Source organism: Ambystoma mexicanum, chromosome 8 (genome assembly GCF_040938575.1).
Source record: "Ambystoma mexicanum isolate Mex_15411 chromosome 8, UKY_AmexF1_1, whole genome shotgun sequence".
In the NCBI taxonomy this organism is placed as follows: domain Eukaryota; kingdom Metazoa; phylum Chordata; class Amphibia; order Caudata; family Ambystomatidae; genus Ambystoma; species Ambystoma mexicanum.
This window is the reverse complement of record NC_090929.1, coordinates 469,444,965-469,461,388: the sequence shown is the minus strand read 5'-3', so window position 1 is coordinate 469,461,388 and position 16,424 is coordinate 469,444,965. Positions and strand designations below refer to the sequence as shown.

Here is a 16,424-nt window from a genome sequence, read left to right as displayed (position 1 = left end):
GCTCCACCCTACTGATGAGGTCCAACCAGACCGAAACACGTGTCTGGGGTTGCTGTTGGTACTCTTGTTCAGAGGAGAATTGCCTAGCATTTCGGTACTGGACTGCCCCAGGGTAGGACAAAGACTGATATGTTTGGGATATTTCTTCTCTATGAAAGATAGTGAGCTAAAGACTCTGGGTAACTCTCTCATAACCAGGACTAATGCCTGGCAGAGGGACTCCCAGGACTCCCCTTGTTAACTTTCCTGAAAGGAGCCTGGGGTGATGGAGTCCCTAGGATTGCCAGTTCCAGCACCTGTGCCACTCATGGAGATCACCCTGGTCTCCATGTGTCGGGGAAAACCCCATGAACAGAAGTGCCCATCCAACAGGGTGTCACTCAGGAGACTAGAAGGGCGTGGAACAACCAATGAGCAACTGCACTCATGGCCAAATGCCTGGAAGACACACATCAACTTCTTGAAGAGGTGAAGCTATGCCTGGCCTCCCATTCCCATGCTCGGTCCATGGTGGTGGCTGTGGGGTTTTACACTTCAGCAGCATCCTCGTCAGCACTGCCAGGAAAGGACCCAATAGCCTTAGATGCCGTTGGCAAAAAGGTATATCCAAACTCATCCGTAAATCTCCATCAGTAAAATGCAGCTGCCATTCTGTCTGTGTGCAATGCCTGATTTTGGCGGGAAATTGCAGATTTAGCAGATCGGCTGCCAAAGGGCAAGTTGGGGCAATTCTCAGCAAGTGTTGCTGAGGCAAAAGGAGTTACAAAAGATTTGCTGGAAGCTGCGGTTTACCATATGGATACAACCTCTAGGGACATGCATGTTTTTTCTGGCATAAGGCGGCAGGCATGGCTGAAAAGTACTACGTCGTTTCCAGATGCACAGGATGACGTTCTCAGCCTATCTTTCCATGCGCTCCACCGTTTCCATTCTTCTGCCAACAAGGTTTTGAGCAAGGAAGAATAGATTCGCTTAAAGCCAAGTCCCTAACAGCCATTTCCAAGCAGCAGAATAGTCATCTTCCAGCTCTGATCAGACAATAGACCAAGGTAGGTTGTTTTAGTGATTTGGGGGCTTCCAGGAGCGTGCCCCAGAAACAAGCAAGCAGCAGTACTGTTCCTCTTCAGGACCTACTCTCAAGCCGCCTAGAATGAAGGGTTCCTTCCCCAATCCTCAGCCAACAGACCAAGCACAAACAATGCAATATTCATGGCAATGACTCACCTCAGGCCCATAGGGGCTGGGTAACTCTGCATCAGACTTAATGGAGGCAGATTACCCAGGATCCCAGTTTTCGTGAGAGGGCAATTGCTCCCCCTTCAATCTTTTTCCCCCTTTTCCCCCCTCTCCACTAACCTCTCCCTCTGTCTCTGGAGTCAGAGATCAGCAAACTACTGGATGTGGAGAGGGTCCGCATGTCAGAAGAAGGCCTATGGTTATATTCAAGCCTCTCCAGTACCGAGAAGAAGCACACCGCTGGATGCAGTCTGACCCTCGACCTGCCCTAATTCTCGGTTTTTCTTAGACAGTAAAATTCGAAGTGGTCCCCCCACAAAGATTGCCTCCTTCTGCAGATGGGGGCCTAGATCTGTACCTTGGACTTGCAGAACACGTGCATACTCATTTGTCACCCCATGGCTAGCTTTCAGGGATCTCCCTTGGAACCCTACTCCTTCAATACCAAGTACTCACATTCTGCCCCCACACAGCTCCTAGGAGTCTTTAAAAAGTAGTGGGGATAAAGACAGCCCCCCTCCAGAAGGAGGGCATTCATATACATCCTTAGTGAGACCATTGGTTGGTGAGCGCCTCCTCCACTCCTCAGGCCTCCCAAGCTATGAAGAGCGTTCCGTGGTAGCCTTCTCTCTGGGTTTTTCTATCAACTGGAGGAAGTAGGACTTTGACCCCTCTCAGTGCTTCTTGTTCATAGGCAATGTGTGAAACACCCAGACAATGCTTTCCCCCTGAAGACAGTGTGAACTCAATGTCCCAAGTGTGTGTCCATTTACGAATCTCCACCAATTTCCCAGCCCTGATGTTTCAGAGACAATTGGGCCTCATGTTGTCATGTGTGCTGGCCATCCCTGATGCCATAGTCCACATGAGACACACTCAGCTTCATCCAGCCCATCATCGGATGCAGAACACTCAACCCCAGTCCACTCTGGTACTGATATCCGTGGCGATGATGGAGGAGCTCGACTAGTGGTCGCAGATATCCAACCTTTCAGTAGAGGGTCCCCTTTCACTCCCAAGTTCCTGCTCTCTGTGTAACTGCAGATGCACCTCCCCCATGTTTATGTATTTATTTCTTTTTTATTTATATGCTGCGGCACAGCTCGAGGTCATTTGCGGATACGGGACCTGTGGTTTCCACAGGAAAAGAAATTGAATATAAACATGACTGCATTCAATATGGCTAGACTTGCAAGCACTTTTTCCATCTCTGCAAGTCCACCATGTACTGGGCTTGTCACACAATACGGTGGCCTTTCATTATTAGAACAAGCAGGGGGAATAAGACCCTCCCCCATCTGTGCATAGTGGAAATTCAATTATGGAATTGGGATTTGACACCTTTGATCTTCCTGCAGACCAGTCACCTGGCAGGATCCCTCAACATACAGGCAGATTTTCCCAGTGGGACGTCAACTGGGAATTCAGAATTCCCTATGTACTCTGTATACATTTTAGGGAGGCAGGTGACTCAATCCCCAGGTGATGTTTTTTTACTTCAGTGGACGGGTCGCTTTTTCTGAGCTTTTCCCTCCATTGCGCTCTTGACTAAAGCAATCCACAAGATCGGACAGCCACAGAATTGCACCATGCTCCCTGTCGCCCCGCACATGAGGTGCTGGTTTTAGGACCTGCTGCAACTGGCAGCGTGCCCCCTGCAAATGCCCCCGTTTCTACTGAACGTTCTCAGTCAGCAGAAGGGGCAGATTCTCCACCCATCCCCTCGATGACGTACTTACCTTAGATCTCTGGTTACTGAGGACTTAGTCTAAAGACACCTGGGTCTTCCCAGGGAGTTTATGTTCACTGTGCAAGCAGCACGCAAAGACTACAAGAAGGCAGTACGATGGCCTTTCATTATTAGAACAAGCAGGGGGAATAAGACCCTCCCCATCTGTGCATAGTGGAAATTCAATTATGGAATTGGGATTTGACACCTTTGATCTTCCTGCAGACCAGTCACCTGGCAGGATCCCTCAACATACAGGCAGATTTTCCCAGTGGGACGTCAACTGGGAATTCAGAATTCCCTATGTACTCTGTATACATCTTAGGGAGGCAGGTGACTCAATCCCCAGGTGATGTTTTTTTACTTCAGTGGACGGGTCGCTTTTTCTGAGCTTTTCCCTCCATTGCGCTCTTGACTAAAGCAATCCACAAGATCGGACAGCCACAGAATTGCACCATGCTCCCTGTCGCCCCGCACATGAGGTGCTGGTTTTAGGACCTGCTGCAACTGGCAGCGTGCCCCCTGCAAATGCCCCCGTTTCTACTGAACATTCTCAGTCAGCAGAAGGGGCAGATTCTCCACCCATCCCCTCGATGACGTACTTACCTTAGATCTCTGGTTACTGAGGACTTAGTCTAAAGACACCTGGGTCTTCCCAGGGAGTTTATGTTCACTGTGCAAGCAGCACGCAAAGACTACAAGAAGGCAGTGTTGTCATTGGTCACAGGAGAGAAGTTTCAGTCCACTCTCGGTTTCCTCAGAGGACGTCCTCTCCTTGGTCCCTAGCCTGGCTTCGTCAGGAATTAAATATTGCCTATGTCACACACTTATCTTTCAACTATGTTTTCCATCAAGAATCCGATCGGTGCAGGGCATTTCAATTATCTGACCAGTTTATTCCCACCAGCCCAAGGTCCAGTGCGAGTCCCACCTGGTTTCAACTTCTCATGTGTACAAGCCTTATGAGCCAATAGCATCCACCCGATTTGAGCTTTGTTTCCTGGAAGATAGCTTGCCCTGTGGCTCCTGCATCTGCCAGACCTATCACAGAGCTCCAAGTCCTCAGTTGCAAGGAGCCCTTCATTCCATTTCACATACAAAAGATGTGCTACACACTGAGCCTTGACTCCTCTCTCAGGCAGTGAATAAAGGTCATCTCCATCACACGATAACTCTCACAATCGTTTTCCTCGATCGTGCTAGCGAATCAGAAAAAGTTCTGGAGAATTTGGATGATGAAAGGGTTTCCAAGGTTTACCTCAAATGTATGGCACAGCTCCACTCTTCCCACAGGTGATTTGTCACTTACAGGCGCTCTTCCCCTGGAACTCAGGCAGCCATCGTCACTTCCGCTAGATGGGAGTTCTCATGCATTTTGGAAGCTTACAAGATACAGAATTGTCTGGCCATAAAATACCTTCATGCTCATTTGGTCGGGGCCAGGGTGACTTCTGTTGCATTTCTGAGGCATGCCCCCCCACCCAGTACATGTTGCTGACACTTGGTCTATATGACACACGTTTTGCAAGCCCCTCCCTCTAGAATCCAGCTCATGTGCCAATGCCATGTTGGACCAGGACATTCTGTGGAACCTTTTTGGTTTTCCAAAAGAGATTGTGATCTTTCAGTCTTCCATGGCAATCCTCCCTTCTTCAAGTTGCTTAGAGGTCTACCAAAGGTATGGAGGAAAGGAGACGGGGTGTAAGAGTATGTTTAAGTCACTCATCATAGTGAATCCTGCACTACTTGCCTATGGTCCCCTATCCTACATATGGGCCCTCCTCCTTCCCCACTAATGAGTCCCTCTGAAGTATATTTCCTACTGCGAAAGGGACTGACGATTGGGAGCTGAAGCTTGCGTGAGAGGAGGTGCCAGGTTTCCATGCATGCACACTCGGCTTTTTTTCCATTAACTGAACCTTTCATCAGACTAGGTTATCACTTCAGAAACCTGTCTTCAGACTCCATCAAAATCCTCTAGGATCCTGTCATAGGGGTGCACTGTAGATCCACGTCACTTCATCCTGATCAGACACCTACGGTCAGACTCCCTAAACCACTCACCCATCCAGCCGGCTAAATAGATTTGGTTCAGCAATCAAAATTCCATCACCTGGAACTCTCTTGCCTTCCACCTGAAACTTAAAAAGGAATTTCTGAAATATGACATAATACCCACGTGTATTCTGGAGCCCTAAGTCACCACTGTCATCTTTAGGCTAGCTGTAGTCTTACCTAACTTCCAGAAATCCCTTGACAATCAACAGCAACATATATGCTCCTACATGTCAGAACCGTGGGACTGGCCAAGCCTGCTTGCCTTTCAAGGTCTAGTGCAAATGGCTTTTGTTAACTAACACATTCCCATCAGCATATATCCAATGGCAGCTTGAAGAAGCTGAAGTCATCACCTGCCTGGTTCCCACCATAAGGAGGACCCAGCACTGCCTGCTTCGACCACCCCCCTTCTTTCCTCATCACGCCTACTAAATGCTCTTAAATGATAATGATTATTATGTGTTCATGTATATAGCACCTTAAACCAAAGCGCTTTACAGAGCACATATTTACATACAATATCACCCAACCGAAATTGGTACTCTTTTATCGACCTCGGAAGGATGAAAGGCTGAGTTGGCCTTGCCGGGATACAAACCTGCGACCTTCAGATCACGCTCCAATCGCAGCAGCAACCGCTCTACCCGCTGAGCTATCGGACCAGCAAATGCCCAAAAAACATTACATAGCTCTTTACAAAGTAAGCAAAAAACGTAGACAAAGTAAATCAAATGGATATATTTTCTAGATTTCGCTTTTCATGTTGGTACCACTAAATAGTGTGTGTTAAGTGTATGGGAGAGTCTCTCCACCCATCAAATGTCTTGGTGTGAAAAATTTAACAAAGAAACACAGATCTAATTCTCCTGCCATCACAGGCTGAATGAGATGAGTATGTTCTGTACAACACCTGGAGGCAGTGTACAAATTGGGGGCAGCACTCTGTTATGTGCTGTAAAAATGTAGGCTGGCATATTTAGCATAGGCGCAAAGACATGAATGAGAACAATTTGTATGTATCTGCTTTCCTTGGAGAGTGCATGCTGTTTTGGGATTATTCTGACATTCTGGCTAGACTTTACTGTTCACCCTCCCTAGTATTATTACAGATGCATGGGAAATAAGATTGGGACTTTGCCTTTCACGTTTTTCCTCTCTCATACACACACACATTTCTGATCCCTGCTGGCATGTAAACCCTGTTTAGGCTCTCCAAACTCATGCATGCCAACATGATCCATTCCGTTGGGGAGATGTAAGGCAGTCCTGGTTTTAACTTTGCATTATGAGACTTGTCGCCATGGACTACCCCATTATAAATCCAAGAATACAAGTCCTAGAATGCAACTTTAAAACCAGAACTGGTTTATTGTTTCCCGAATGGAATGGACATCCTTGGCTTGTACATGCTTCCAGGGTTCCAAGATGCCAATCACAGTGGACTGGCGTGATTTACATGGATTGTGTCTGGTTTTCACGAGCAAGCAGGAGCCAATGGAAATCTGTGTAAATGAATAGGCAAGGAGCCTGCGCCTTGTACCACATTCAAGCAGTGGATCCTTCATCCCGCACAGCCATTTGCTGAGATAAATCAGCATTGCAAGTAAGGATGAGTACAATTGGGCACTCCAGCGATAAAGTTCTTACCCGCCATTACTCCAGCTTCATGGGAGTGAGGCCGCCAGCATCAGTGGGTTGACAAGTCCTGGCCTAGACCTTGACATTTCAGAGGGTGTGATGACATAGGAACTAGAACATGCTTTTGCAAAGAAATTAAAAAGATGACATCGAACAGAGAAGAAATAGTGGCTTTAATTTAGGAATATTTCAGAGAATGCGGTGATTTACCATCACCGCATTCATAGTTGGGCGGTGATGGTAAAATCGGTGATATTCAGCAAATATCAACAATTCTGACGTCCTCCCAACTCAGGGTTTAGTCTAAAATCGCAGCCGGCTGCATTCTACAGGAATCCTACCGGCGGTCTTTTAGGCAGACTTCCATTTGAAAATCTGTCCATACGTTCCTCCTCCTCGGAGGGGGAGGCAAAAATAGCATATTGGCCCCAATAATAGTTTTACATGTTTTTATTGTACAGTGGGGGAAGCGCCGGCGCGTCCCTTCAATACAGTAAAAAAATACATACACAATGGGCCGTCGCAAGAGAGTGACCAGTTGGGCATCTCTGATGCCCCATTCTCGCCCCCTTATGCTATACATAAAAGGGCCAAACGTCACACTTTCACGCATATAACATGTACATTGGAAATGGCTGAAATGAAATGATGAATACAATACCTTTTTAGGTTTCAACTGGCAGACGTGGTATTTCTGGACTACCTCCAGAGGTAGTCCAGAAAGATCACCTCCGCTAGTGGTGCACTCTGAATTGGGTAGATTTTCTGAAATAGCATCAGCGGAGGTGACCATCTTTATGTGGATTCTTGGTGGGGAGGGGGGTTCCACCGCGGGCACGGGAACGGTGTAGCTCTGCTGATAATTGGCGATCATGTCCATAAACCAAACCCTTTTGCCTCACAGTCCTTCCTCTCTTTCTCCTTTCAGGTATTCCATGCACCAGTAGAAGTGGCCAGGTCTATCCCCATGAAGATATCTGCAGCTTCCAGTTTCCGGAAGAGGAACGTGGGGGAAAGTTAGCCACAGAAGATACTGCGGACCAAACATTGGCGAGCCTGAAGGAAACCAGTAGTCACATGAATCCTGAATGGTAGGGCTCCTCACAGGCCGCAAGCCTTTCCAGATCTGAAGTGATGGGGCATTGCCCTGGGAGAAAAGAGCTGTGGGTTCAAGGGTTCCTGCAATAGCAATCTGCCTGTATGGACTAAGGGCACGCAAGACCAACAACTCTGAGCACAAATAAGCCAATGAACCCACAGCAAGTCTGCACTTTATGACCTGGCCACAGGTTGGGCCGGGACCTGCGAGCCTTGTTAGACCAGACAATACTGTGCAGTCAATGTACAGAACAAGACACGGGCACCCCTAAATGGAAACCAACATCATTAAACCGCAACCTTGTGCAATGTCTGTTCAGTCCTGCACCGGGCACCCTTTCAAGCTTCGATCATATTCGGTCAGCTGCTGGAGATACGAAGTTAGCCACTGTAGAAGTTGTGTTCACTCATGACTGGAGGACCTGTGTAGGCCAAAGGTCGATGGATTCATGTTTGGGGCCCGGGAGAGAGTTTGATGTGTCCCATCTTCTGCTAGTCAGCGTTGGCCAACCCCTGCCTCATCTGTGCTCAGGAGCTGGAGATTCTCCTCTACATGTTTGGTGTCAAAAGACATAAGGAAACAGGCCTTTTCCTGCTATGCAGCCTCTCTCTTGACTAAGTTACCAACGCAGATCAGACTGGCCCGCTCCTTTATACACTTCAGGAAGGACCTGACGACCATACTCTTCAAAGGTCACCTTGCCAATCGCTCCACTCGATGCTACGTCTCCCCCTCTGGAGCTCCCCCTCGTCCCCTGCTCGCCAAGCCTCCCAGCAACCTCGCCTACCTGCACACCCTACCTGTAGCCCCGGTGCTGTGTGTCCAATCTTCATCGCCCAGTTATTTCCCAGCAGGGACTGTGCTTTCATAAACCCCATTAATACATGCCTTCTGAAATGAAAAGACAAATGTGGTGCAAATAGTCTTAGAAATGCTTACTGGCCGAGAACCTTTTTACAGAAAACGGCAGGACCTCGTCTCTGGTTGGGACTCCGGTTAAGAAGGTCCCCTTTTCTTTTTACTGCCTATAATTTGTTTTGGGGGTAGGTCCCATGCCAATAAGTGTTTGTAGATGTACAATGGCAAGAACTTAATCCTCATGGTTTATTGCCACAAATTCCCCTTTTCGTGGTTTTAGAGAAAGAGAGAGAAAGAGTGTGTGTGAGAGAGAGAGAAAGAGAGAGAAAGGGAGGGAGAGAGAGAGGGAGAAAGAGAGAGTCTGGGTTTATACTCTCTCCTCTAAATTAGAAAACATGCAAGGGGATTTCTGTGACTTTTTATATCTGAATTATTTCTACCAGGATGTGTACCTGTGATGTGGAGGGCGAATACAGATGTATTAACAAGCAATTAACTCACCCACTGAGCTGTCTGATCTGCAAATGAGCATTAGCTCTGCACTGAGTAGCCGAGTGGCTCCATGGCGCAGAGGCCTGTCACCAAGGATACGAGGAATAATACGACTTGACACAGGGTGAACTAATTCTTTGAAGGGAGCTTTATCGGGATGCAGCATACAGTAATAGGGCGAAAGGAAGCGTTTAGACTGCACACACAATGACACAGCCCAAATGAGACCACTTTGCCATGGTTGCTATGCACTACGTCTAGCATGCCATGGGTGTGGAGTCTCAGTTCTGGATCTATTTTCTATACAGTCAGTCTCTCGAGCCCTGATAGGAAATGATGCCTCATCTCCCAACGCCCTGGGCTGCATCCGAGTCCAATAGTCTGCCAAAGTGTATCCAAAACTAAAGAGGAGTCTCAGGGTGCCATCTGAATTGGTACCAAAAGCAGTCTGTGCTGAAGTCCCTTGGGGTGCTCAAAGTGCGTGCTTCCCGGGCCGCTCAAGTCTCATTGCCATGGTCTTTCTGTAGCTCCTCAGTGCCTCTCTTGCTGCTTGAGCACCAAGCGGAAGATCTGCTCCTCTCCCTCCTGCAGACTCTGTCCAGCACGGTCTCGTAGGTCCTGCTCATCCTGGCTTCCCAGCAAGCAAGAGCCGCCTTGGATTTTCCGGGGACTGTCTGGTTTGGGCTCTGACTTCCTCCCTGCCTTGGGGTCCAGCTTCCCACTAGTCCATCCTCTCTCTCCTCCTCAGCACTGCACCACCTGCGCGTTCTTAAGGGGACCTGCTCGCACCTTTGTTCTGTCTCCTCCTGCCACCTTGACCTCTCCCGCGCCTCCATACAGTGTTCACCTCTCTCTTCCCTACTGAATTTCCGGGCCTTACTTTACCCAATCTTCAACCACCTCTGTTCCCCTCCTTGATGGTCCTTCAACCTGCCTCTGCATTTTCTTCTGCCACCTCCGTGACGTCATGCTTCCTGTCTTCCTGATTGCTCCACGCCGCCTCCACCTCACTACAGATCTCTCTCCACCACTTTCTTCCACCTCCTCCTTGATGTGCCCCCCCTCCTTCGCGTGGGTGCACTGCCCAACCTCCTCTTTCTTTGCTCTTTTGCTCCTCTAATCCTCTTCTGCTCACCTCTTCCCAACCTGCTCGATTTCTGTTGTGATATTCCTCTGCGCCTCATTTAAGCTCCTCCTCAAACTACTTCTTCTCTGATATTCCTCCAATCGTTCTCTGCAATCCTTTACCCAACCTACTCCTTCTTCTCTCCTCCCCTCTCTGTGATTCCCCTCTTAACACCCCCGATCACTCTCCTGTTCTGACTCCAAACCTCTCTGTTGCCTCACCCACATCGGCTTTTACCCTTACACTGGGCCGGCCTTCTATTTAGGGTCTGCATGTGTGGCCAACGGAAGTGTGATACGTGTTGTATTTACAATTTATAATGTGCTTAATATCCAGAGGATTCTAAGGCGGACCCTGGGATCGAACCTGTGTTGCTACGTGTTGTCTTGCTTCCAAGGCTAGCACTTTACCGCTGAGCTCAAGCTTTCTTGTACAAATGTCAAATTGTGATCAAGCAGCACCTGCAAATCCTGCCTCTTGTGGTCCCTGCTCTGTGCATCTTCCCTTCATGATCTGCGCAAGTATTAACCCTTTGTACTGATCACCTGCTGTCCCACTGCTGCTAGCTATGAGGTTCGGGCTTTTACTGGCATATAGGGCAACAGGACAATGCCCGAATTGCCTGTCCTTGTTTATAGCGTGGGCCAGTTTTTGGGCCAGATTGGGCCCGTTTTTGGCCAAAGTGGGCCAGTTTCATGAATTACTGCACTACTTTTAACCAATGTTACTAAGCACATATACATCCAAATGCTTTATTTGCGACACCTTTTACCAAACACTCCCCCTTGGGTAGGGCTCAAACAGTCTGTTCTGAAAAGTAATGAATTGCAATTTGTGATCGTGGGCTACCTTTTAATTGGTGCCCGGGTCGATATTATGTCCCAGTCCGACCCTGATGGGGTTTGTGTTCACCCCCCTGTGCAGGAGAATGCATCTGATGGGAAACTGCCTCTTGCTGCATGCTTCGCTGCTCATCAAATCAGGCACAGCTGAGCGTCTCCTGTTATTATGTGTATATGTTGAGAACAAGTTATATGCCCCACCCCTCTGAATATTATTCCATTGTGTATTCCATTCATTGAGTTGGGTACATGTATATCATCTGGTGAGACAGCTCAGTGGATGAGGCACCTGCTGCTGAGATATCTCTACGCCATACATGTTGTACATTTGTAATACTGGCTGGCAGATATCATTCTTAGGGTGTTGAAGTGAATATGGGTGCTCGCAACGCTGAAATAACAGTGATGTGGAGAATGAAGACTGTGGTAATAAGCGCTTGATGTGCTGTTATTGTTTTGCATTGGCTGTTTAAAGGGAATAGCTGAAAAGTGATGCCAAGGAGCTGGTCTGTTCAAGTGCTTAGAAATCCAAAAAGTGAAAAATAGAAATATTGGAGCTAATACTTTTCTTAACCGCTGGCATACCTCTGGGCAGCCTTCCATTGTGCCAATTTCAGCTTGTCCATACGATTACAGAAGAGGGCCAACATTATGCAAATTAGGACTGGCCACACGCCAGAGCGAGCAGAGCAGCTGGAATTGCTCAGCCATAGCCATAGTCATCCTGTAAAGAACCCTGCAGAGAGGGCGTGGCCTTGCAGTTCGGGTTCACTGTTCACTTTGGAGTGCGGTCCAGCCTAATATACATAATAGTCTTTCTATAGAAAGCAGTGGAATCGGAATCGGAAGCTACCCAGAGGATGTTTCCAGAGTGAAAGAGAATACCCATCAATCACAGTTTGTTTTCCTGGGTTGTATTTCTGAGTTGAGTTAGGTTATGTGGCATTCGTAAAGGGCGGTCTTACCTCTGACAGGTAAGTTCTCACTTTTCTGACGACAGAGGATCAGTGCTCAAAAGGGAACTTAATCAAATATATATATAAAGTTAAGAGACTGATTACCCCTCTTTACGCCAAGAGCAATTGAAGTGGTGATGCTTACAAACTGGACATATGTAGTTTTAAAGATTCATTCTACAGACCAAATGTATGATTGGATCCCACAAAACTTTCATTAAAAAAGACTGATTTATTAATTATCAAAAGTAGATAAAAAAGAGAGGTGTATCATAACAAACATTTGAATTTCATTTTTTGTCATGATTGACACAAGTAATCTTTTCTCAAACAGTGTACGCGAATACATACAAAAACATAATACAGAATTCACAATTCAGAAACGGGGTGAACAAAACAGCACACATAATTAGTGACCACTTTGTGTCAAGAGAACCCAAACTTATTCTTGTGGGTGTCTCAGTTTGTCTGTGGACATGTTTCGGCCTTGTTAAACATTAGACACTATCCCTAGTGTCTTTTTTGCTCTAAATTTATGGGCCATCTTCAGGACAAAATTTCTTCAATATAGTCGGTAATTCATCTATACGCCAAGTTGATGTTCTTAGATAGTTTTCTAAAAAACACATAAAAACATATAAGACAGTCGTATAAATTAATGGTCCTTGTTTAACGGTGACTCAGTAGTTGAATCATCTTATATGTTTTTATGTGTTTTTATCTTAGACACCCACAAGAATAAGTTTGGGTTCTCTTGAACGAATCTTTAAAACTACATATTTCCAGTTTGTAAGCATCACCACTCCAATTGCTCTTGGCGTAAAGAGGGGTAACTAGTCTCCTATCTTTATATATATTCGTAAAGGGCTCCACTGCGACTGGTATGGCCTTAGAGCGCGAAGGAGAGCTGTTTTATTGTGCATTTTTAAAGCGCTCGCACAGCCCGCGGGCATCAAGGTGCTGTTACAGGAATTGTTTGTTTTTTAGTTGCATAATTGTTTTTTTTGTCTTAGTTGCGTATTTATAATCCACTTAAATACCAAGAGGTTTCTAAGTGCAGACCCAGGGATCGAACCTGTGTTGCTTCGTGTCATCTGCTCACAAGGCGAGCACATTACGCTGAGCTATAGCTGTGATTCCGGAGGAACATTTTCAGGCTTTTGAGCAGGTGATGAAGCAAGACATTGGAGGCTCATTATAAATTGGCCAGTGCAGAATTAATGTGCCATTATTAACGTATACCAGCACGTTTCCGCACCGGCCGACGACAAGTTTGCCGGTGAGCCGGCGGAATGACCTCCAGCTATAAGCTGGAGCTCATTCCACCATCTTACCAGCAAAAATCATTGGCATTACAGGCACCAGTAATACCTGCATCTGTAATACTGGCAAACTCCCCATAGGACTCACACTCGTAATCCGGTGGACATTGCGCCGGACTGATTGCCGGTAATACAGTTTGTCGGTATCCTGTCAGATTTACTGCCACGATAGCGGCAAACTTCTAATGACCCTTATTGACTGACAACCAGAGGCAATTGCATAAGCTGAGTATACTAGACGAGTTTCACTTTCACAATATGTATAAATGGGATAGGCTGCGTTATCTCTTTTCTGGTTATGGTGACCAAATGCATAAGGGGTCTCAAAGAAGCATAACGCACCCAGTTAAGTGACACTCACTCTGAAAAGTGATGTGTGCGAGGTGAGTTGTTATCACATCTAACTATCTCAGTGCAATTATATGCAGCTGTGTACGTGCATAGGTGGGAACATATTTCCATTCAGTGCATGCATGCATTTCACACCATAACTAGCAACACATCATGTTACCCAGTGTAGCATAAAAGTGTAGCATAGTAAAACATAACGTGACATCTTAGCACGTCTGAGCAAAACAAAGCATAACAATTCATTTTTATTTTATTTTGCAGTTTTATAGCGCGCGACCTCGCAGGATCAGAACGAGGTGCGGGAAAGACATTTTAATTACAAAATAGTTACATGTTTAATTATAAAGTAAACCACACTTATTTAGAAACGATAATGTTTTGAGTTATTTGCGAAAAAGTCGCGGTGAAGTAGTTAGGCAAGAAAACTAGATTGCGTTCTATAGCATAGCACAACACAGAGCATAACAGACCCAGACAGTGTATCAAGACAAGACTGCACAACATCGTTTCATCTTTTTGTCCAAAATAAAATAGCAACTGAGCAGAACATCGCTTGATAGCATAAGCGAGCCTTTCATCACAACAAGAACACACATCTCGTTTAACAGTGAGGAAATGCCACGCTGCAAAGGGCTGTATGTGTTCTAGAAATATAACTGCGAGAGAGAGGGAGAGAGAGAGAGTGTGCGTGTGTGTGTGTGTGAGAGAGAGAGAGAGCGGCCAGTGGGGTGTTCTACTATTGGTAGGTCCTGGTGCCTCACCCAGGGATGGAGTGGGCGCCTTTTTGTCAGGCCTGATATGAGCTGAAAGCTGTGCCTCGGTTCCTCCGCTTGCAAAAGCTAGCAGCGTTTCGACATATGACGTAAGTGGGAGTGAATTGTATTGTACTTTTTTCCACAACATGTTCAGTGTTATTGACATCCAAACCTGTTCTCTCCTACATTTTGACTCTCCATAAGGTGCTACTGCAATTTATTTCTTTGCGTACCTGCATTTCGTTTTCTTCTTAATTTTAAATGTACTGATTTTGCTTTGAGGACTTTTCTAAAGATCGTTGTGTTAATAAATTATTTTTTAAAATAAGCGTTCCCTATGTATATTCTTACAAGAATAATGCGGATTAGTTTCTGGATCATAAGTGAAACTTTAGAGTTTGGGTCTTCGGGTGGCCGTGTAGTTTGTTTGCACTAGTCTTGTAACCTACAGCACTGTAATGGGAATTTATACTGTGCCCGCTACCACCATAGTGGGCGCCTGGTACTCAGGCTTGTCCAAGTGGGTAGTGATTATTGGGCCCACGCCTGGGTTCCCAGCCCTTGGTGTGTGTTGAGAAGACGAATGGGTGAGTTGAGAGTGGAGTTGAAGAAATCATGTGACACACATCTCACAACCTCAAATTAAACCCGGCCGAAACTGAAATAATGATCTTGCCCCCAGAGGAGAACACAACTGACTCACAACTGGACTGGCCACCTGGCAAGGGAACCCAACCGGAGAAATCGAACGTCGTAAAGAAAAATGTTACTATTGTTTGAGATGGTACAATTTTAGAGCCTAATTCGTGCTACACCTCATGTCCACTTTAAATCACTCTCATGGCAATGGTGCCCCCTTCTATGTCATTGCCACTTAAATCACTCTAGTATCCCAATATCTGATAGGGTGTGGAGACAGCTGCAAATGCTGGGAGGCGGGCATGGGCGTAGTTGAGTCAGGCTTAAGGGTGGAAGCAGACTGAATTTGTTTTATTTTATTTGTTGAGCACCTAGGTGTACTTTCATGTAAACTCAGTAAAGAGACCCTCTCTGTCCCAAAATAACTTGTCAAATGGTGTTGCTCAGACTTACTTTATTGATCACAGACTACATTTTCAGTGTCCAACCTGTACATTTACGTAAGTTAGGAATGCTCCCCCTAGACGCTCACATCAGAAAAAATGCAACCCTCTAGTGAAAAAGACCCAATACACCTCTTGCCAGGATAACAAGGTTTGTTTCCACAAAAATAGATGAGCCAACAAAACACTCTGCTGCAGCGGAATGTTCTGCCAAATTCTGCGTGAGCAGAACCATATGAGTGTACAAGTCATCATCAGTGACGTCATTACATACAGTAAAAACCCACGTGGCCAGTTGGCGAGATCCTATAGATGGGTGGCCTGCTCCATAGGGCATGCCAGGCCATTGGTCCCAGCTCCGGCCGTCCATCTTCCATCATGTGGATGATGTTTCATCCACCATCAGGGTGAAGCTGAGTAATTGGCACATATTTGCAAACTAAACAATACATCTTTATCTATGTAACGAAGCACTTGGTATGAGCAGACAGGGGCCTAGGGGGAAAGCTGAGGTCACACTAACTCACACACATCACTCCCTCCCAGGCAGGCCAGCACCCCTCCAAGGTCTCCCACCCTTGCGTTGTGCTATTATTTCATTCCTCTCTGCCCCTCGCGGCACAAATCAACTGACCTAAAAGTGAAGGCAAGGGAACCTTGCTTTCTGATCTTTCTTGATCGATCAGGGGTCTAACAGTTTTATTGTAAGTGGTCTGGGGCTGGCTGGTACCTTGGAATTCAGGGGTCATTAGGCTAGGATATTTGGGTGCCATAACTTTCAATTGGAACTGTTGGAGTCAGAGGTTTGTGCCCTCCTTCTTGTGGCATTGTGTCTTGTAGAGACGCGCATTCCTGCTCCCGTGGTCTTGCAGGGCACATT

General features: G+C 46.5%; 1 protein-coding gene across 1 annotated transcript in view; it reads left to right on the top strand.

Annotated features, from left to right (window-relative positions):
* The window catches only part of TNFRSF18 (TNF receptor superfamily member 18), a 235,261-nt gene extending 220,471 nt beyond the window's left edge, over window positions 1–14,790 (top strand). The window contains exon 6 of the mRNA XM_069610085.1: window positions 7,590–14,790. Coding sequence (XP_069466186.1) covers window positions 7,590–7,756 — 167 coding nt within the window. The 3' untranslated portion in view covers window positions 7,757–14,790. The remainder of the gene's footprint in view (window positions 1–7,589) is intronic.
* The last annotated feature ends 1,634 nt before the right edge of the window (window positions 14,791–16,424 follow it).